The 22813-nt window shown below is 40.7% G+C and overlaps 1 protein-coding gene across 1 annotated transcript in view; it reads left to right on the top strand.

Annotated features, from left to right (window-relative positions):
- The first annotated feature begins 5372 nt into the window (after positions 1-5372).
- CCDC88A (coiled-coil domain containing 88A) overlaps positions 5373-22813 on the top strand; it is a 62351-nt gene continuing 44910 nt past the window's right edge. The window contains exons 1-3 of the mRNA XM_057382229.1: positions 5373-6136; positions 6260-6360; positions 20574-20682. Of these exons, the coding sequence (XP_057238212.1) occupies positions 6074-6136; positions 6260-6360; positions 20574-20682 (273 nt within the window). The 5' untranslated portion in view covers positions 5373-6073. The remainder of the gene's footprint in view (positions 6137-6259; positions 6361-20573; positions 20683-22813) is intronic.

The raw sequence follows: 22813 nt of genomic DNA, 5'->3' as shown, positions 1-22813 counted from the left end.
ATTTCACAAACAGCATTATTAGGCAGTCTTGTAGTTCACAGATGACAATCAGAAACAGATAAATGTTTTATTGGCTAAACAGGAGAAAGAGCTGCATTGTAATACTAAATTCAAATGAATTTTCTTTGAAAGGGAGTATTTCTCTGACACCTTCTTAAGAGTTTCAGCCTATGGAAATAYTTAGCAATGGCTATTAAATTTAAAAATCAAGATAAATACTAATTTTATTTCTGATCACATCAGCTGACCTGCCACAGTAACATTCTTCCTGCCTGTCCAACTGATGGGAAAAAACCAGCATGCTTTGGGCATCCCCCCGTCTCAGATAAGTCCCAGTATTAAATGGGACACTTTCACCAATTGTTTCACTTTTTACTTGTCCATGTAGTACTTCAAGGAAAGTGTGGATATGTTAGGAAGACATGGCTGGATATGGTCAACAGCTGTTCTTGCAATGAATGTTCTGCCTGACAGGAAATTCTGATGCATTTGACACTGGTGCAGAGAACTGTCCTGTATGGGAGATACCCATACAGGGTGTTCTTTGTCTGCTGTCTCTCTACTAATTTCTTGCTACTTGGTACAATTGGATGCACACTGTAAAATGGAATCTAAAAAAATCTAAAATGGACAACACCGATTTTCCCCGAGCCCCTACTGTTTTGATCTTAACTTTTCACTCAAAATACCCTTGTTTTGAGGTTGCTTACAATTTTCTCAGGAAGTTCCCTTGAAGTTGGTGGGGAATTTTGGTCACATCAGAGCAGATGCTGTAGCAGGGAAGAAATCTTCAAGAATTGKTGTGGAATTTTCAGTTCTTTATTCATGTTACAGAGGGATTTCCCCTTCTTTCCACTCCTGTGGAACAAGAAGTAACTTTTAGTCTGCTGTATTTGTGGGGTCTTTAAGAATTCATAGCCATACTTAAAAAGGTTCAACCCCTCGATGCCCTTACTCTTCCTTTTATTGCCCCATCTTTTTGTATTGTCTTGGTTGATAAGGAAACAGGATTCTCTGGGAGCAAACACAGGACAAGGAAGGTGGCTRTCCTTCTCACTGGCTTGCAGTTTTCACTAGACACTGTCCTGTCAAGCCAGCTCATATTCAGAACATTCTTGTTTTGGCTGTGGTTTCATAACCCTGCTATGGATCCGCAGCATCCACACTTGGTTGCTGTGTTTTCCCTCCTCTGAAGTCCCATCAGGCAAAGGCCTGTCAACCCAGCAGTGCTGACTGGGAGGCAGGACCAGCAGCGAGAGCAGCGTCACCTCTTTCCTTTGGTCRTGTGTGAGAGGAAGAGAAAACCACTGCGTGTTGCATCAGCTAAAAAGGGCAGGTTGGTTGTAATCTGCTCCCCAAACTGTGCCCTCCCTTGGCTCACTGCAGGCAGGGAAAGCYGATCAGAAATGTTTTGACAAAGGTAAAGTGCAGCTGCACATAGTTACACTTTGCTGCTTTCTGCAGATTTAAGGCATCAGTTTGGGTTCTAGATATACTTTGGTGATTTTTATTTTGCAACAGCAGGCACAGGAAGTGATGCTGTGAGTAAAAAAAGTTCACTGAGAAGATGAAGTAACCCTATAGTTTGCAGATCTGGGATCTAGGCACAGATCATTTATAATTTCCATGTCTTCTGTGTAGAGTCGTCCTGGTACCAAGGGAGATGCAAAAGAAAGGAGATTGGGATGCTTTACTTGTACAAGACCAAAYACTGTGCTTCAAACAACAAGGTTACTCTCTAAATCTGTTTTTTTCAGAAGTAGTAGACCACACTCTATTAAATACTGACAGTGCTGTTCTAGAAAATGMGATGTGAAAGAACAAGATTGTTCTCTGAGCATTTTTTCAATTTATAAAAAGGATATATATTTTTAGTTCCAAAATATTCCTGAATGTACATTCTTAGAATAGTTAAAACTATTGAAACTTCAGTTTGATAATAATGTTTCATCTCTGTTTCTGGGTCAGCTAGCTTCAGTTGTCAGCCTCTCAGCTGGTACTGAATTCTAGTAACAGTTCTGGGATTTCCCACTGTAAGTGCAGTAATCAGCTTGTTTTTAGGAGCCTTCCCAGGTAAAAAGGGCTTGACCAATGCAACCGCATAGATTTCAAGCTACAGGTTACAGTAATGTAGCCCTATGGAGCTRAGACTTCTAAGTATTTCCTAGAACAATACTCCTGGGACTCTTGACAGCTACGATAAAAATAAAAGCCTTCCGTATTYAGTTTGGATCAGAGAAACAACTCAAAAGACAAACTTTTAAATTCATTTTAAGGTTGTYTATCAAACAAGGGCTCAGCAATCAAAGGCTGACAGCTTCCTGTCCTAGGGCAAGTTGTCTCACCTCTCTGAGGTGGCTGCAATCCAAGTTCTTCTGGCTCTGACTCCACTGTAAACATCTGCCCTGGCAGCGGTTCATCCTGGTCCATGTCTATGTGTAACTGAAAACAAGGTAAATATTCTTACACTTGGTGGGACAAGGTGGAAGCTACGCAGAAGAAACTTCAGAGCTTCTTCACAGGTTTTCAGAGCTCTTAGTCTTGGGGGAAAAAAAAAGACAACCAAAACAAAAMCAAAACTCCTCTGTGTCTGGATACCTTTTCTGAAATTTTATCTTGTACTAATCTCTAGTTCAAACAAGGAACTGTAAATCATCTGAAATAAAACAGCTGACAATGCATTTCATATCTAAAATAGAGCACTTTTTCTTCAGGAACAGTGATCAACAGCCATGCTGAGCACACAGGCTAACTGCATGAGGTGGATGGAAGCAAAACCATCTAAAACCATTTAATTCAATTTTTAATGCTAGGGAATCTCAGTAAAAAATCTTTTTTTGTGAGCCAGCTGCTGTTACTACCACATGGGCTATCAACTTCTACTGGCTGGTCTGTAATTCCTAGAAACTGCTTTATGCCAAAGTCATTACTGCCTAATTAGAGCCCGAAAGAAACAAGGGGATGAGCCAGGGAAGTTCCATGGCACTSTGGGCACAATCGCATGTTTACAGCTTGCTGCCAGACACAGGGAGTGGAGCGGTTGGTTGGTCAAGCTCATACAAAAATGCTTTTGTGGCTGCCTTTAAGGGCTGGGAACTTATTGGCAGTTATTTCACCCATGGATCACCAGGTCCTTATTCAGAACCAAGACTGCAGTTTTCCTTTGCCCTTCCTTATTTCTTTTGTTTTACAGGAGGGCTGAGTTCACTCTAGRGGTCTGGTTTGGGAGGGAAGGACCTGATTTTTCTGAAAAAATAAAACTCTGAGAATCAAAGTAGTTTAACTATGCAACATTGTTTAAATAAAAATTCCTTGGAATGCAAAAGACAGACTAATATTTCAAGGTCCATAATTTATTTTTCTAATCTGTTACTTAGACATTCTTCATGGGAAACAGGTCACGATTGGAATTGGTTTTTTTTTCCCAGTCTTGGACGTTAGAAAAAACATATACCCAGTATTTAGGTTAAGAAAACCCTAATCTCTTTAGCTGTTATTTGATGTTTTTCAAAAGCATTTAATTTCAGTCACTTCTATTGCAATGTTTTGTGGGTTGTTTTTTTTTTAAATTGAGTGTGCAAAACTAAAGATATTTGAAAAACTGCTGCTGCAATTTAATTTATGCCACATGGAAGAAAGGCTGGATTTAGTTTGAGATTTTGTAAAATGCTTTGTCAATGAACCACATAATGTATTAAGCAGATATAGCCATGCATATTAATGCATATTAATGCAGAACTGAATATTGGAAGCACAAATAGCAGCAGGTGGCTCAGGGAAGGGACAATGGATCAAGCTTATCATCCTCTGACTCCACACGAAACCTTTCCAGAAAGTTGGATTTTGCCTTAACATAGGTGTGCGTGGATTCTACCTCCTGAGGAGAAAACCTGTCCTGCTTTTGGATTCTATGCCCTGAGGGTAAGAGATTTTCCCCTCACAGGCACCTTTATTCCCAAAAAGAGAAATGGAAGAACATCGCACTTCTGCACTGGGTTTCTCCCTCACAGGTGTATATATTCACCAAAGGAGAATGGAAAAACATCTTGTCTTTCCGAGCTTTTGCCCTCACAGACACCTTTATTCCCTAAGAAGTGAATGGAAGATGATCCCTCTCCCACACCGAGTTTTTCCCTCATGGACACCTTTAATACCCAAGAGGAGAATGGAAGAGCATCTCTTTCCCACCCTTTTCCCCTCTTGGGCATCTTTATTCCACACGAGGGGAATGGAAGAGCCTCTCTCTTCCTCCCTCTCTCTCTCCCGTGCTTTTTCCCTCGTGGGGWCCTTTATTCTCCTAAGGGAAACGGAGAATATCCCTCCCGAGTCGAGTTTTTCCCTCATGGCACCTTTATTCCCTAAGCGGGTAATGGAAGAGCATTTCCCTCCCTCACACTCTTTTTCCCTCATGGGTACCTTTATTCCCCAAAGGGGACAAGAAGAGCATCTACTTCCCGCCTTTYCCCCTTCACGGACACCTTCATTCCAACAAGAAGCGATCGGAAGAGTATCTCCCTCCCGCGCTTTTTCYTTCCCTCACGGGCACCTTTATTCCCCCAAAGAGGAATGGACGAGCACCTCCCTCTCTCCCTCCCTCACGTGCTTTTGCCCTCACAAGCACATTTGTTCTTTTAAGGGAAATGGAAAATATCGCCCCTSGGCTGAGTTTTCCCCTCAGGSGCACSTTTATTCCTGAAAAAGRGGAATGGAAGAGCATTTCCCTYCCTCCCACACCTTTTCCCTCACGGGCACCTTTATTCTCCTAAGGGAAACGGAGAACATCCCCCCCCGCGCTAAGTTTTCCCCTCACAGGCATCTTTATTCCACAAGAGGGAAATGGAAAAGCATCTCCCCCACGGGCACCTTTATTTTCCCAAAAGGGGGATTAGAAAAGCATTTTCCTCCCTCAGGGGCACCTTAATTCCCGGAGCGGGGAAGGGACGAGGCTCTCTCCCCCTCACGCTGAGGGCCGAGCGGTGCCCGCAGCCGCAGCGCGCGCGCGCGCCGGGCGCGAGTCCTGCAGCGGTTCGGCCGCGGCCCCGCCCCTTTCTAATCGCGCCGCCATCCCCGAGCGGCGGCGGAGGGATACGCGGCTGCGGGCGGAGGGATCCGCCCGCCGGAGCCGCCCGCTGGCCAGGGAGAGCGGGAGGGAGGCAGGGAGGGAAGGAAGGAGGACGAGAAGGGGGCGAGCGATGCGGCGCGGCCGCGCTGGCTGAGGAGGCGAGGTGGCCCCGCAGTTCGGGAGGACGGGGGTGGGGAGCGGAGCTGGTGCCGCGGGAGCGGTGGCGGAGCGGCAGGAGAGCAGCTGGGGAGGGGTCGGGGGGCGCTGCGGGAGAGGCGAGGGGAGAGCGGAGCCTGAGGGGAGCGGCCAGCGCGGGGGAAGGGCGAGGCTGCGGGGCCGGGCGGCGTGTGCCGGTCCTGCCTCTCTCTGGCGTCGTAGTTTAGTGGAAAAGGGAAGGGATAGAAAAGGGAACTGATTTTAAATAGCCCCCGATCCCTCCGGGGGCCGGTTCCCTGTCGGTGCCATTGCGAGGTCAGAGCGGGGCTCTGGTGCAGCCGCAGCCCGGGGGGTTTGGCTGCCAGAGGGGCGGGGGTCGCTGCCCTCGCTGCTCCCCTCGCCGGGGGTTGAGGCTTTTTTGTGGGGAACGGGCAGGATGAGCTTGCGGAGTTTCGCTGGAATTTGTCCTTCCTTTCTGAGGCGCTACCGCTGCTGAAGCAGATTTTTCCTTCCTCTCTTTTTTTTTTTTGTCTGATGCAGAATCCCAGTAGCTAGGCAGCCTCCCTCTTTTCTTTCCTTCCTTCCACCCCTTCGCTATGTAGGAAGGGAGAGGCATCAATGGAAAGGCTGAAATACACGTAGATGGACTTTCAGATGCATTTTTTCTTGAAAGAGGAGGATAAATCCCGCTTGCCAGTGCACTGACTTTTGTTGCTGTTGCATCGCTGGGTAAAAATGGGGTTCACTCACTCCAGCTGAATCCTTGGAGCATTCCGGAGAGTTGCTGCAGTGAAGGACTTATCTTTATTTTTTGCATCAGAGGAGCTGCATTGATGTTAGCCATTTTTTTGTAAAATGGAGAACGAGATCTTCACACCCCTTCTGGAGCAGTTCATGTCGAGCCCTCTTGTCACCTGGGTAAGCATTCATTTTCCCCTCACACGTTCCTGCTCTTATTTGCTCATTGTTTGAGGAAGAGAGCCTTGCGGCAGGGAGCGAGGTGGAGTTGGTGTCATGGTGCTGYTGCTGGTTCTGTTCCAGGTAAAGACATTCGGACCGCTAGCTGGAGGAAATGGGACCAACCTGGAGGAATATGTGGCGCTGGTGGATGGAGTGTATTTGAACGAAGTCATGCTGCAAATGTGAGTATGGGCAAGGGCCGCTTTGGGGTTATTTTTTACTGGTTTGTTTCTCTTGTAATTTTTTGCTTCCATATAAAAAAATCCTTTTCCCCCTCTCCCTTTGTTGACCTTGGTGGATTACTTTCGTTTGTGCTTGACACGGTCATGTGGTGAGTTAAGAGGAGACGGGATCGTGGCAGATCCCGACTCTGCTCAGCTGAATGTCCAAGCAATGTATTTGCAGGATGTATAGTGTGATGCAGGCTGAATCATCATTACAGAACTTACTGGAAAATGGAATGACTGTAAAGAGTTTCCCAGATTTCCACTGCGAGTTATAAAAAAGGTTTCATTCTGCTGTAAGTCATGCYCATAAAGAAAATTTTGAATAAATTTTCTTGGCTAATAAGGTTCTAATCCATGTCTTGGTGCACGTGACATGCAACTTAAGAATGGCATGCAACTCACACACGTTTGTTCTCTGAGCAAAAGGACTGTCCTTAAAGTCCTTCCTCTTCATTTTCCAYGCTTCCCAATCAGAGTAAATAGCAGTTGAGCAGTAAAGCTGATGTTTTAATTGTGAGTATTGAGTGTTTTCTGGCTACAGCCCACAGAAGAAACATTTTTACATGGGTTTGTAAACTGTTTATTGAAAATTCTGGTTAAAAAAACTCCTTTACAGTGGCTCTCTGTTAATTATAATTTTGACTGGAATGATGCCCACTACTKTCATGCTGGAGAGTAACACTTTTGTCAGGTGTCTAGTGATAGAATCATAGAAGTGTTACTAGTGCAAAAATTTCTATATACCTTTTTTTTTCTTGATATTTTAAGTCTGCAGAGAAATACATCTGTTGTCTGTATAGGTATGAAAAGCTGTGGGCTTAGGGCTGGCAGGGTACATCCATCAGTGCGTGAGCGGCTTGTGTTGGCAGCTGTTCCTCAGGAACACTGCTCAGGGATGGGCATCCTCTTACTCTGTTTATAGCTTTGACTCATTTAGTGCTTTAAAAGTTTTTGCTCTTGGTGTTCAGCTTGTGTTACTAATCTGTGTCAAAAGATCAACATTTTTCCACATCCAAGTGTGAATTCACAGCCTTTTGAAACCAGTATTTTCTTTCCTGTGCAACTAAAACTCCCACGTATTCACTTCTATTCACTCTAAATGTTGAAAAACATGGAAAATGTGGTGGAATAGAACTTGTTGAAAACAAATTCTGAGTGGATTCTGGCACATTTTAATAAGAGTTAGGTGGTGTGTTTCATTGAAAAATACTACTTTTATTTTACAACCTATTTCTTTTTTTGTTGGACTACATRAAGTAAGTAGCTTGTCAGTGATGGCCATGCATTTAATATGTAGAGTTTCTATGGGATAAAAAAGTTTGGCAGCTGGAAGACAAATTTATCACTGGAACAAGGTGATTGTGAAGAGTGTGGTCYTAAAGTTAAACTTTTATCAGCCATTTTTTAATAATGAATATAAATTGATACCTGATGCRCGTATGTAAAATGGAAAACTGCGGAGAAGGAGCATTCCCATGCCTAAGGCACAGGATGTTAAATTTGGCTTTGACTTTGTGCATCTTTGACCCTGTGCCAAGATTATTGTACTTAGGAAGCACCGGGTGTGTATGTATAAAAAATACACATTGGAGATATAAATTTTTTTTAACTTGTTTAGTAGTCAGAACAGCGAAAACTTCCCCAAACTGGAGGTGTGTGTAAAAGGATTGGTGTACAAATAAAATTAATATGTCACTAAACTGGAAGGTCTTTAGGGAGCTGAGATGTACTATGGCTGGTTACTGCTTAGAAATGCCTCTTAGAACTCTGTTCATATTTTGGGAAGGTTCAGTTTGTTTTGGGTTTTGTGCCAGGATTGAAATAGGGGAAAAATTGTTTCATGTTTTGCAGTGTGATTCTGTCTGCAGTGAAGTCACTGTGGAAACCTGCGTTCACTTCTAGTCCTGTTCACTTTGAGTATTCACCTATTAAGCAAGTATCTTCATTGACAGAAACAAAGATGCAGCTCTAACTCATCACCAATATGGATTATTTACAGTGTTTTCCATTTTTATTTCATTTTTATTTTCCTTTCATTCTTTACCACCATATATTGAGGAAATGTGACAGAAAAATCTGTCGTGATTTCAAAAGAAAAGTGTTTTTCTTCGGAATGCTGGGGTTGGGGCATTTTTTTATTGCTTGTTTTGGGGTTTTTTAAAGCTCAGTGACTTCACACGAGAGCTGGAGGTCTGTGGTTATGAGCTATGACAGTGGAGGTTGTTAGGGGTGCTGTGGTCCTGCTGCATATATACTTTAACACTTACTTTATTCTTGCCAAATGTTGAAAAAACAAATTCTGTGACCATAAAAGTGAGTGTTAATATTGGATTAGGCATGGTTAGTAAACAGTTACGCAGTCAAAAAAGAAGTGGCTTTGTTAGATAAGGTTTTTTGTTCAGTTAAAAAAGAGTTAATCCTGCCCTCCATCATCTACAAGTGAGAGTTTGTCAGTCCAGCATTTGTTTCTCCTTGTGCTTGTCTGGATCAACTTTATTTTCAACAATTGTAATGATTCAGACAGGGGAGAGGTCAGCATTGGAATAGTTGCAGGATGCTGATAGTGCTGAGATTGTAGGGGTTTATCAGCATTGAGCTTATTAGTACCTCATCCGTGAGAGAATTCATCACATTCCTTGTATTTTTTTTCACCTTGGACTTTTTGGATGTTTCGGAACACGTGAAAATTATACAGATTCTGTTGAGTGCCTGAATACAGCTGAAGGGCTCTTGCTTGCTGGAGATGCTACAGTCAATTTATTGGTTTTTAATTTAATTTTATTTTTAATTAAGGAAAGTCACAGTGTTTATAATATTAGCTCCTAACCTGAGAGAATGTATCTAATATCCTGTTTAAATTTAGGTCCCATTCTTGAAAAGTATTGGGTTACTTACCTTCTGCTGGGATCAGTCAGTATCTGATACTTGTGGATAGAAACCCATCTGTCTTTCTAAATCTGAGCCTTTATCTTTGTGCTCTTTGATACAAAAAAGGGGTCATGCTTCTTGGAAATAAGTCAGAGCATGAGAGATCACTGCAGCGGTGCTCTGCCATGGCAGGGAGGTGGAGGAACATACCAGGAATACTTCATACCTTTGCTGCACCTCTGCATCATAATACTTCTAACATTATAAAGTGCTTATAGGCGTGAGTAAAATCTGTTGTGTGTAGTACTGAAATCAATGAACCAGTATAATTCAATGGATTAGTCACCTGTTGCACATCCAAGTACAATTGTAGTAAAATAATACCCAGTTGTCCTGGAGAAATTTTTCCTGAACCTGATTAACACCACCTTTTTTTTTTTTYWAWWRKWMYKKYYWWWAAMYYMWYYKRWTWAAAAAAAAATCACAGTRTTTTTACAGAAACACTCATTTTCCAAGTGGTATTTATTTCCATTTTTGATAAGTCCTGTTCTCTGATATTTGTTAACTGAATTCCAATAGAATTGTGTAAGAAATGCTGTAAGTCTTTTAGTATGAGCTGTGGTTCACAAACTGACAAGAGTCTTACTGGTGCCTTGGAATAAAAAGAGACAGCTGCAAGTACTTACAAGATTGGTGCTTTCATTGTATTTACCACCACCATTAATATTTGGTCAAGCAGTGAAGTCTTGAAGCAGTATTTTAGTTTTAATTGTTTTATTTGACTGTACTTTGTATTTGTGTAAATAAATCTGGTTTAAAGGAGCTATTGGACCCAGACTGTTTGCAGAGTTGGTAACGTACAGAACCAAACTCTGGAACTGAGTTAATCCACTGTCTGGAAAAGCTGGCTGCTTTCATCCCAGTGTGCCATTTATAACTTTGGTCTTCATTTCGTATATTAAGTGATACTTTCCATATCAGTCTTTGCATCCAGACATGCTGTAAACTGCTTCAAAGATGAAGTCTTTTATTATTCTCCTGGGGTTTTCCCCTTTTACCATTCTTCCACTGTTTTTCGCAGACTGGATCCACTTGCAGACCTTTCACACCATCAAATTTTCCAGGTGGACTGGCTGCCTGTTTCCTTCCACCACTATGGTGGTGTGTGCCTAGAATGTGGACAGCTTCCTTGGCTCCTGCTCTGAGCTCTCAGCCTTCAGTTGTGTGCTTTTTTTTCCRAGCTGTTGAGCCTGCCAGCCCATACTTCTGGCTTGCCTATATCTTTCCCTGAAAACTGGACTCGGTCTCCAGTGCYGGAGCCAGCTGCCTGGCTGTGTGAAAGAGTGCAGGAACAGCCACTCAATCCAATTAACTCCTTCTTGGGAAGACCAAGAGGGGAGAGGTGGCTTCAGCCAGGCACTGGCTGGGTGGGGAAATGGAAGCGTTTTGAGAAGAGGAAAGGGGTCACTTTGGCAGTAGGAGTAGGAGCATGTGTTTTAGGAAAAGGTCAAATACTGTTAAGTCCACACTTCCCAGATGTGCTCTGTCAGGTTTCCACGGATGCAAGGTCACTGGGACTCTGAGAATTGTTGCTGTCAAGAGTGGTTCTGCAGCAGCAGGGCCAAGATTTTTCTTCAATACAGCTAAATTTGTAACAGTCTTCTTTTTTTGTAAAGAAGCAAATTCTTTGATAAGTGGTCCAGCAAAATGTGCACCAGGACTGTTGGAATTAAAACCTTTTGATTAAAGAGAAGGAGAATGAAGGTCTTAGTGTAATGATGAATACTTTTAGACTGGACCATCAGCTTGCAGTGAGTTCTGGATTGGGCAGGTGAGGTGGGCGTAGGCTGATTCCTGCATTTGTGAGGTGCTTGTGTTTTTGATAAATATAGGGGTTTTTTTAATGAGTTTGCAAATGCCGTGCTTGAAATGCTTGATCTTGACTTATGTCTATGTTTTACTACTTCTTGTTATGCTTTTATACCTTTATCCACAGCTGATACCCACTTTCATTCATCCTGGGTACCCTCATATATTTCTGAGCAGTAAACTACRCTGTAGTTCATGCTTTTTCCCTGTAAAATTTTGAAGATTAGGAATTCARTAATCTAATCTTCCTCTCCATATATACATCCACTTCTTTCCTCTCTCCTTCATGTACCATCTTAGTTGTCTTTCTTTGACTCTGTCTTATTTTGGTAGCTTGCTACTTACCCCATCCTTAGTCTAGGCTAGTAACTAGGGCCAGGGAATAAAAGATGGATTAAAACYCATTTTTTCATACATTTGAAAGTTTCTATGTAGTCTGTCTACCTTTTCCATAAATAGCAATCTTAGATCTAAAATCAAAATAACTTGTCTCAGCATTGAAAGCATTCTGGCAAAGAGAAGACAAGTATTCACTATGGCTTTACAGTTTCATTTTTAGAATAATTTTCATTTCACTCACATTCTACATGCTGTTTCAAAGCACTCCAGGAGAATAATGGCAGCAGTAAAATGCAGTTTTAGGTTAGCTACAGACACCTGGCTGATTAGCTTGCACCTTCCCCTGGCAAGGCTCTGCTTCTTTAGGTTTCATGGCTGGGATCTCTACACCACCAATGTTTGCCAAGTACTGCTGTGCTCTGATCTTTCTTTTAAAAACGAGCTTAGTTAACTGTGTTTGGTTGCTTGATCAAGCACATCTTAYCCTATACCAAATTTGAGAAGCATACTTCTTGATTTTCCTAATTCGTTTCTTCTGTTAAGAAGGGTCTTTTAAGTTTTTTGTCTGTTCATATGTTATTCTTATTTTGATTCCTTCTCTTTTTTGTCTAGGCTAAATAGTAATTTGTTGTCTTCCTTGTCTTTCATAGTGCACCACTTTTCCCTAGGTAGTAATTATTTAGGGATCAAGACATTTTTCCAAAATGCTGTTTTGTTAGAGCACATGATCCCAATGGTCAAAGATTATTGGGGAATAACTGTGTGAGAGGCTCTGTATTTGTTTGCTTTTAGCATCTAGTCTTTATCTTGAAGGCAGTTGTTGTTGAGCATTGTTTGCAAAATACTTGCCCTTCGTTTCATGAATTGATTGATGCCAAGGCTTTGAATTGAAGCAAGGCTACTRCTTGACACAAGCAAAAATTACCTGATGTTGTATTTTTGGACTGGAAAATAGTAAGGGATGAACACATAAATGGTGTGTATCATATTCCTGGCCATTGAGTGAGTCTTGGAATCTGTACTACACATTTAGAGACACTCCAGTACTTGCTTTCTTTCCTATTGTGATGGGAGACAGTCCGCTTAGGTTTATTGCAGAATTTTATCTTGGTTTAAGCTTCAGGGAAATGTTTGCTCTAGTTTTTTTCTGTGTGGTATCTTTGTTTTTCTTAAATAAGCCCCTGAGCARAAAGTGTCTGGTGGAATTTCCTGGTAGCTTGGGAATACACTTGCTGGGCAAAACCAGAATACAGATACTGTAAGAGAACGTAGACAAAGGTAGATGCTAGTCTAAAAATGAGTGTGGAGAAAGATGAAAATGTGTATTTTATTGTTAATAATTTGCTTACAGGGGGTTTATTTCCCTTTGTAAGGAAGGAAAATTATCTAAAGTCATTGTGTTCTAACCAGAGCTATTTAGTGGAAATCTAGTGCTATTTTTGTGACTGAATATCTTTTTAGTCACTAAAACTGCAATGTCTGGGTAGCTATGGTGCCATCTCACTTGGCTGATCTCACATCAGTATTTCCTGCATTTACTAATAGTCRGTGCTGAGGTGTTTACCTGTGGTCAGACTCTTGTGAATCTTACGTAATAACTAMATTTTTTTTTGAGAATTTGTAGCCAAGTTAAAAGTCAAGAGTAAAATGAGTGAACATTTTTCCAGGTCTTTCGAAGGAGGAATTAATTTTGGTAGTGCTGTGATTATCAAATAAAGCAAAGCACATGCTGCTCTGGTGCTGTTTCTTGGGATAGATGAGAAAAACTTGTACATGCAAACTTCTCTTAAAAGGTTTTTTTTTAAGCTTAAATAAAGAAGACTGCATAAATGTGTATTGCTTTTAAATCCTACACAGKAATTTCCCCTTATATTAATACTTTAAATATCTTAGAAAGTGTGTTAGCTCCACAAATGTCATTTGCTCAGGGCAGTGTTCATTGCCTTCTCTTCTGTACTGCTTGCTGCTTCCTGGCAGTGATGACAACTTGCTGGCCCTATTCTGCATCTTTTATAGCTGCTTCTGATGTTTCTTCTAAACTGATGCCTGCATGTTTGCAGAATGAYCCTCCCAAGGTGCACTGTGAAAACATTCCCTCACTTCAGTGCCCTGGGATGTTTGGTGCCAAGTCATGCTGCATCTTGTGATGGAAATCTGGGCGTGCTCATGTGTAAAGCTGATCTTACTGTTGTCACAGGATTACTGGGGGTGGCAATGTTTGCAGTGTTCTAGTGGTCAGTTGCTTTGAGGTGTTAATCACAAAGTCAAGCACTACTCAGCCACTTTTAATTAATACTCAGCTGAATAGGTCTTGAGAATTTGAACTCATTTCAAAAGTAAAAAACATTGACCCTGAGAGGGAAAATAACATGTAGTGTTGAAGCAGAAATCAAAACTTCAGTCTTCATGAGCCTCAATATTTTGCTTCTGTAGCATGTCCATCTTCTTTCTCTCCTGACCTTTGGCCTGTATCCTCTTGCATCCTGGGCACCTTGGAGTTTAGTTTAATTTGGAAAATGGTGTGGTRTAAGTACTGTAGCAATTTAGTTCTCCCTTTTCAAATGATATTTCTTGCAAAGCCTTTTGTAGTTAAAAAAACTCTCCAAAACCAGCTGAGCCAGCCAAAAAGATGTCCCTTGAACAATGTGTTGTAGAGTGACTTCTGTCAGACTTCTTGGTTCTCATATGTTTCCTCAAAAAAAAGTTTTGTTTCTTGATGTTTCTTCTAGTAATTCTCAATTTTTTAATATCTAGGTGTGTTTATGTTAAGTGTTTTGTTGTGCTCTCAATCCCATACATTTTCCTTTCTATGAGTGACACTTGTTAATTTGGTGGAAGCCAGTTCAGCTTTTCCCAGCTGTGGGGCAGAGGCTGCTCTGCATTCATTGATTTGTTGTGAGGAGCTCACCCGGGTTACTTGGTGCAGTCAGTAGCGACTCACTAGCTTAAATTTTTGGCAAAAAGCTTAATTTTCTTTACATTGTACCTTTTAGTGTGATAGGAAAAGAATAGTCAAGGTCAMGATGAAGCAATAGTGATAAAGTTATACTGTTTGATGATAAAGACAGAGATTGCTCTGCAAACTTGAAAATTAGGATTTTTGGGGGAATGTTAATTCAGTGCTAAAAGTCATTAGTCAATGTCAGGTGAACTATTTTATGTCCTTTCTTGTTTTCTCAAACATTTTGCTCACCTGCATGCATCTTCCTTAGTGCTACAAAGGAAAAGAGAATAAAAAAATCTGGGCTATTCTGGACTCTTTTTTTTTAAACTCTGGGAGGAAGGAAAAGATTAGTCAGCAGACCTGTTGAATATACTATGGTTTTGCCTGACTGTTGCCACATTCACATGTGAATGTGGGAGTGTAGAGCTTGAGGAGATGCCTCTTCATGYTGATACTGCCACTCCAGTGGGACCACTCCAGTTGTGATGTGCAKCAGGCAGGTCCCCATCCGTGGAGCAGGGAGACGCATGGTTACTGGGCACAACGCAGCTACAGCTCTTCTAGCACCCTCCAGCTGTGAGAAATGCAGCAGCTCTTGTGCTGGGAGTGCCAGCCAGGATGCTGAGGTGCTGTGCAGTTGCCCTGGGAGCAGTTGAGCCCGCTGAGATGCTGAGCTGAGGCTGAGAGCAGGGGAGCTGTCTGCATATGCTCAGTATCCATGGATGTGTTCTTGGCAGTGCTCCCTGTGATCCCCACCAGCCACTCAGTTTGGGTTAGGCCAGTTGGTTGTGGTTTGGTTGTTGTTTTTAAGTAGGCATAGGGCTTCAGTCTCCTAACAGTTTATGATGTTGGACATAATCCTAGGAAGTGGGGGTTTGTGCAAGGGCCAAAGACTTTTGATGTTGGGCCTGCTTCCTAAAGCATGATCACGAGGCAAAAACCACTGGATACAGCTGTTGAACTTCTGGTGCACGCAGTCAGTCCTTGCTAAGTGCAGAGTTAGTAAGGTGCCCCTAAAYTGAGGTATTAATACTGATTTTGTGGCAAAGTGTATCTCAGTGCTTGGGATATCTTCAGATGTTTGAGCAGATGCTGCAGAACTACATGACCATTTCAACTCCACATTGGTTGCTGCCCAAAAAACCTCTAGGGTAGAAGTTGTAGGGTAGGTGTTGTACAGTTAAAAGGTAGAATGTCAAATATTTAAGCAATTTGAAGATTATCATTTTTTCCTCAGTTTTATTTTGACTTTTTTATTGTTTTGTCCGTAAAATGACACTCCAGTAATAAATCACTTTGTAAAACACATTTTGAGKGTGTTATTATTTTCTTGCCAATAGTAAATAATGGAGATATTCCTTTGTTTTTTAAAATCTATCCCAAAATTTTGTTATCAGTAATTACTGAAATATTTGATAGGTGCCAAGAGTGAACTTCAGCGTTCCAATTAAAAGGACTTGGCAGAAAATAAAACTTTATTAGACAAGCAACATTTATTTGTACATGTGAATGCTGTGCTACTGTAAGCTAAACCAAAGGGTAGCATTTCACTGAACTCATCAAATACATTCAAACAATGGTATATTTAAAATTAGGGTGCATTWTGATACCAGACTTAATCATTAAGTACCATCAAGGAACAGATGGCAAGGGAGGACACAACTGGTTTGCAGTCTGCATAGATTTAAGCATGAGGCCATTAAGCTATCACATTCCCATTTCTGATAGTTTTTGGTCAATGAAAAATTAAAGACACGTAATCCCTGATTATATGAAGTCTCAATCTGTGATTCATGACACTGGTAGTATTTCAAAATCACTGAAGTTACCTCTGTAATCAGGAGTTTTAAACTAATGCATTATTGGGATAGATGCTTCTGTCTGGTTTTATTGCTAYTGAAATTAATGTATCTTGTCATAAGTAGGTTGCTCTTAAATGTAAAATTGCTTAAGGGTATCTTTTACCGCTCTGCTTCCTATCGACTTCTAGACAGATTTGCCCTATTTTGCTGGGCTGTTTGCCACTGAAGCAGCTCAGTATCCCCACCTCATAAAAGGAGCAGTTCAGAGCAGGGATGGCCTTTAAAATGCTTGTAGTAGCCACTAGAACCTTATGGTTTAAAAAAGCTGCTTTTTAACGCTGTGTCTTATAAAGGTCTATTTTGGAACCAGTTTGTCTCCAAAATTATTTAATTTGCATCCTGTATTCCCACCAGTTTATTTCAGTGTCATTGGACCTAATGTATTCTAATAAACAGAATTGTTTTGCATTAATAAAAGTATAATCATTATAAACATTTTACTGGTCATAAAAATTCAGCAATTCAACATACGGGTACAAGTACTTTTTTAAAATCTTAAATAAATTAGTTTTCAAGAAATGTAAACTAGTTTAAAGATGCTCATGTGAGCATTACAGGTTTTGGCAGYTCATGTTTAGAATTTTGTCTTTCTGTGTGAAAAATATTTGCATATCAGATTTCATGCTGAGTAAAAAAACTAACATGCCATGACTTAGCCTGAAAAATACAATTCCACAAACAGAATATAGTGGAAATGTGTGGCYAACATCCTGCTGTATAATTTCCTTTTTGAGAGGGACTAATTAGGACATCACYGCTTAAGATGATGGACAATACTGATCATTTGAAGGATATTTAAAGTGCTGTTTTGTGGATTAAAGAGTTTTTGAGAAAATGAGACCTGGTTGTCAGTATTGGGAATGAAGGTGGGTTTAGTTTGTTGTTTTTTTTTATTAAATAAGGAATCTCCTGTTCAAGGACCTAACCATGGTCCTTTCAGTAACAGCGGTGTGAGGACGGATCTGTCAGGTCTGTGCTTGGCTGTTCCATACACAAACCTGACAGTTCTAACGCAATGTGAAAGGTAGAAATAAATCAGTGACCGAAGATGAGGGAACTCTGCTAAATACAAGCACAGAGACCACTTGGTAGAAAAATCCCTCAGTTTTAAACATTTGCTTTTCAGCATGTGGGTCATTTTAGTAGGTAACCTATAAATARTCTGTGTTTATAATCATTTAATGACATAATGTGGTTAGAAAATCTCAATTACTCTAGCACAGAGGTCAAGTCCTATTTTCACTGGAAGGTGCTGAGARCAGGGAGTTCATTCTGGGAAGCATTGAAAACAATTTTCTTGCCCAGTCACTCACCCTAGTCATGGCTAACGTGTATTAATTGAGAGTGTCAATGACAACTGACCTCCCATGATTGAAGAATAATGAGGCAAGAGGACATTCATTACCAAAAAAAAAAAAAAAAAAAAGAAAGGGATCTACTACAAATAGTGAGTTTACATGTTGAGGGTACATGTTTAATTAAATTAAAAATGATTGGTAGAGATTAGTAATGTTAGCACTGTTATCTCACTACCTTGGTTTTACTGAATCTCAAAAACAGTGGGTTAAAATTCTTGTTACCGTTACCTATTTTTAAGTTCTGCTGAAAAGTGTTGAGTAAACTTGGAGTTTGGGGTTTCTRTTGGACCCTTTGCCATAGTCTTTTGGAAGAGTTTAAAATTATGAAAATGAACTTGTTCTGTGCACCAGATTGTCCCAAGGCTGACATTCTGATTTTAATTGCTGATCACCTGCATTAGCAGAGTTTCTTGTAACTGGACTGTGGGGTTTTTTCAAATGGTAAAGTTCCAGAGCACATCTGTGGCCCAAGTGTTCCCAGCAAAAATTGACAGCCTCAGTAAACTGCTTCCTGCAATTTAAGCCAACAACAGAAAGCCAAAACAAAACAAAACAAAAAAAAACCCAAAAAAAAACCAAAAACCCTTTCTTACTTTTTTAAGCTACAGGAATGAATTATTTTGGCTCTAAGCAGATCAGCTTGTCATAAAGGAAGGTGAAGTTGTTAAAACAGCCTTTCCCTGCTGGCTGGGCTGATCCCCCCCCATCTCATGAAGATTCAGCGCTCTGCAAATGTTAGAAGTTTTTGTTTATCCAGGATCAATCTCAGTAATCTAATACAGCTTTTGAAATGAGAAAATGTAAAGCCTGAGCTTTTATGACATTTGTGTTTTGAGTTCTCATGGTTGCCCAMTAATTTTTGTGCTGATGCTAAAATAAGAGCTGTTACAATATCCAGGAAACCCTAGTGCCCTCTGTTTTGAGTGCTCTGAAGGGAGAGGCATCTGAAATGTGTGGCTGTAGAAATGCTACTGAAGATGATGGAAAAGCCCAGAGATAATCCCATGGTCATTAAGATTAGAGATTAAGATTAAGGGCCCAAATCGGCCTTTTGGAGATATGAATGTAGAAATAGGAGACTTCAGCTGATCTCTGTAGGTCAGCGGGATTTATTGTGGATTTTCTCTTCTGATTTTAACAAATTTGAATGAATTCAGTGTGGAAAGGAGTCCAGTTCTGTACATCTGCAAAGCATAATTATTTTTAGCCTATTTAGTTGCTTTTACAGCTACAGGTTGGCYGAACTAATAAATCCAAGGTCACATAGTTTAGGCTAATACATTCTAAAATATAATTTAATGGTTTATAATATTTTTAGGAACGTGGTGATGAACATTTAGCAATAAGGGAATTATCCCTGTCCTAATTTTCCTAGATTTATATTAATATACAGAAAAAAAAGATGTTCTGCTTACTCCATTTCTTTAAAAAATGTCTGTGTTGGAGATGCATTTCTCATATGACCTGACTTCCTTTCCCAGAAGTGTTTTTTTGCTGTTATTTCTATTTGTGCTCACTGGCTAGGAAATGCTGATAGCAATAAACCAAAGAAAAGACGTAAATATATCTTTGAAAAAAAAATCTGATACGATAAAAGTTAAGCAAGGAGTAAAAAGCAAATAAAATTTGTGTAGGTAATTTCAATTTAAGTGAAAAATACGTAGTTTTCGTATAGAGAGTATGTGAAACTACCAGTCTAAGGGATAAATTGCAGCAGAAYAAGTCATGATCCCATAATGTTCAAAAAGGCCATTTTTGTTTTACAGCAAATGACTGCTCTTTCTGTATTTGATTTGACTCTAATCCTTTGCCTGTGTGTGAGTTATTGAACTCCATTACTTTTGCACATTACCAGGATCATTCTCCATTGCAAATTTTTGGGKTTTTTYTCCCAGAATTTGCTRRTGGCAGTTCTGAAAAGTGTATTCTGTATTCCATTGTCTAAATCACTAATGACAATGTTGAATAAAACCAGAGCCATYGGACACAAATCTCTGCAGGAAGCCCTGGTTTGACTGGGAGAAGTTGGTAGTTCCTTTTGAGTGCAGCATCCCAGCCAGCTCTCATTTATCTGATAATAATATCATTAAACAATACAATAATGCCATTAAATACCAAAAATTTGCATTGTTAAACTGTAAAGCATCTCTGTAAAAGTAAGAAATGTCTCTGTGAAAGTAAGAAATGTCACACTGGCAATCCCTTATGARTTCTTTAAACATTTCAGAGAGTGTTGTGGGGGGAGCTTTGATTCTACGTGGTTTTTCTTGAAAAATCCCAGCGAATGGTTGTCATTCTCTCGTGTGAGTGTTAATAGCTCGGTGTGTTACGAGGTATTGAAAAAGAGTGGCTCATCTGCATTTCCTCAGATCCTTTCTGCTTTGTGAAGGAAAATGTGATTGATTTCCTCTCTCAAGCCAAGGCAAACCAGAGAAAAATCTGGTAATATATKATAGTACAYGACAAAAACTCCAATTAATAATCTMTTCGTTGACACATCTCATTRATYTGTAAATATATTTRTAATAGTTTAATGTGTGTTAATACRATGTATTKMATATTCAATATTGTTCTAAAAATTACAAAYTACATTTTGTTTCTTGTGCCTCGTGGTAGTGAAATAATATCATACAGCCACAAAAAACTTTTCTGTCAGACCCATTCCCCAGGAATTGTGGTGGGTGCTCCCAGTTACAGACTCTATTGATGGCAAACAAGAGTGTGGGGCTGACTGGCTATGTCAGAGACACATTTCAAGCTATTTCCATCCCACAAATCCTTATAGATTTGCGGAGAGGAAAATAACGCATGGTAGTCAAGACAAGGAATGGTTGTGCTGGCACATTAAATTTCATTTGTTTTATAGAGAAAGCTTTAAAGATTGATGTTCAGTGTGTTTAATTTATTCTTTTTTTTTTCTTTTTGCAGCAATCCAAAGTCTGCTAATCAGAGGATAAACAAAAAAGTAAACAATGATGCATCATTAAGGATCCAAAATTTGTCTATTTTGGTGAAACAAATAAAAACTTACTATCAGGTCAGTAATTGTTTGTTRTGTTATGTTTTGCCTGGAATTATTTCTAAATTTTCTTCGATTGTTACGGCTGTAAGGGTAACAGAAGTAAAATCAGTGTTTTGAGATACTTGTATGGATGGTTGTTTATATATTTGGTCAAAWTTTTTATCACTGTTTACAGGTACAGAGGTAATGTGTGTGTGAATGATGAATACTTGTATGTGAATTCTATTTATAGAATTCATGCTGTGTGTTCAGTTACTCCTGTAGTATGTTAGGTACTGTTGGCTGTATTTTCAGAACTGAAGCAAATTTTGTGCYGGTGAGCGAGGTTATTTACATGTGCATTTAGTCTTGTAAATGAATTTTTTGTAGGAAGAGTGTGATGAAATTTGTTGGGCTTAGAATTCATTTGTGAATTTGTAGTAAATGCAGTGAGGATCTAAGAAGAGAAAGAAGTCTTGTGCAGTAGTAGGAGCTGGTCCTGTGTCCTCTGGATGCAGAGCTGAGTATGGTGTTGTACATGTGGACATGCCACAGCTGGGCACTGCAGCTGTCACCAGTGTCCCTTTGGTGTGGCTTTGAGTGCCCTTCCACACTTCCCTACTCCTTCCTGGCAGGAGAGCCCAGACCTGGGCGAAAGCCTTTGCTCTGCCGCTCCCCACACATCGTGGCCCAGCCTGTGCTGAAGTCTGCTTCTCCTCCCGTGTACACACACACAGTGTGTGCTTTCCAAAACTCTTGAGTGCAGTGAGAATTCCCACCTGTCACTGCTGTGACCAACCATGGAAAAACTTCCTAGCACTTCCCACCCATCTCTCCTGGGCAGCCCCTGCACATCGATATACATGCTGCCTGCTAAGGCCCATATGCTTTTTCTTTTCCTAATGGCAATCACTTTCCACCAGGCATTAGTGTTCCACAACTGGTGCAACAGAAGGCACAAACWCTGACAGGATTGATCTGTATTGGAATACAAAGCATTCCCTGTCCTGCATTGGCCCCACAGTAGCAGCCAGTCCAAGTGCTCCACTACCAGGCAGAATTGCTGGCATTTAGGTACCTTTGGATATTCAGGATTGTGGATGTTGCTCCAAAAATTGCTGATAGATACAAGTTTATTAGAATTTCTTTAAAATAAAGAAGTATTCTTACTTAAGTGTTAAAACCAGTTACCATGCCTTTAATGTCCAAGCTATATTGAACTGCCCTTTTAACYGTTTTACACACTTCTCCCCTTTTCACTCTCCAGTCTATCAGGGTTTTAGTCACATGTGAGGGGCCATGCAAATATTGCAGGGCTGGTATTCTGCCAGGAGTAAAGGCATTTACTCTCCAAACTAGAGAGCTCCTTTGAATTTTAAATCACTTTTTACATGTGTAGGTGTTCACTCCCCTCTGGCTACTGGGAAGTTTGTGCTTTGCGGTAGTTGAAGTGTTAAAGGATGGGCTGTTTCATGGAGGGGTCAGTTGAGTTCCTGTCACGTGTGAAATTCCCCAAGGCAGGAAAGCTGGGGCTTGATGGATGGCTTGGAATCAAACTGAGAGGCTCTGGTAGCCTGSGGGGAGGCAGAAGCCTCACACCTGAGTGCTCCTGAAAGCTGAGTGTACAGGCACCGTGCTTGGGGGTGTTCCCTGGGGATGCCTGGGATCCCAGGGGAGGAGACACGGAGAGCACTCAGTGTACTTAAAGAGGTTATTACTGACTGTTGGAATCAGACACGGATTCATGTGGGAATTCGGAATTTCTAGCATTGTGTTAACCTGACACTTAACACTTCACTGTGATCTTGTCCATGCTGGATTGTTCCATGTTGGTTTGTAACATCTGTGGAAAACCTTGTTTCAGTTTGGGGAATAATTGCATCAGTGCCATGGATGTACTTGTCAAAACCTTCATTGAATATAACATTCAAAATTAGGGTGTTATGTTAGATTAGTCAAATTTTTTAGTTCCTGCATCATCTTTGTTACTCTCAGGAACTACAGTTCTGGTCCTGGACCAGTAATTTGAGCGAGTACATTTCTTGGCCGTGTTAGAGTGCGGAACTGTTTTCAGCAGCTGATTCAGGACATCTGATTCCTCCTRAAAGTTTTGGTGAGCTTGAGAGGTTTAATCCAGTGAGCTTCCATGACTCCCGCGGGTTCTCTG

Source organism: Malurus melanocephalus, unplaced genomic scaffold, assembly GCF_030028575.1.
Source record: "Malurus melanocephalus ecotype Western Australia unplaced genomic scaffold, MMel_1.1 scaffold_13, whole genome shotgun sequence".
Taxonomy (NCBI): Eukaryota; Metazoa; Chordata; class Aves; order Passeriformes; family Maluridae; genus Malurus; species Malurus melanocephalus.
The sequence above is the reverse complement of the archived record's forward strand: the minus strand, read 5'-3'. Positions and strand labels throughout refer to the sequence as shown.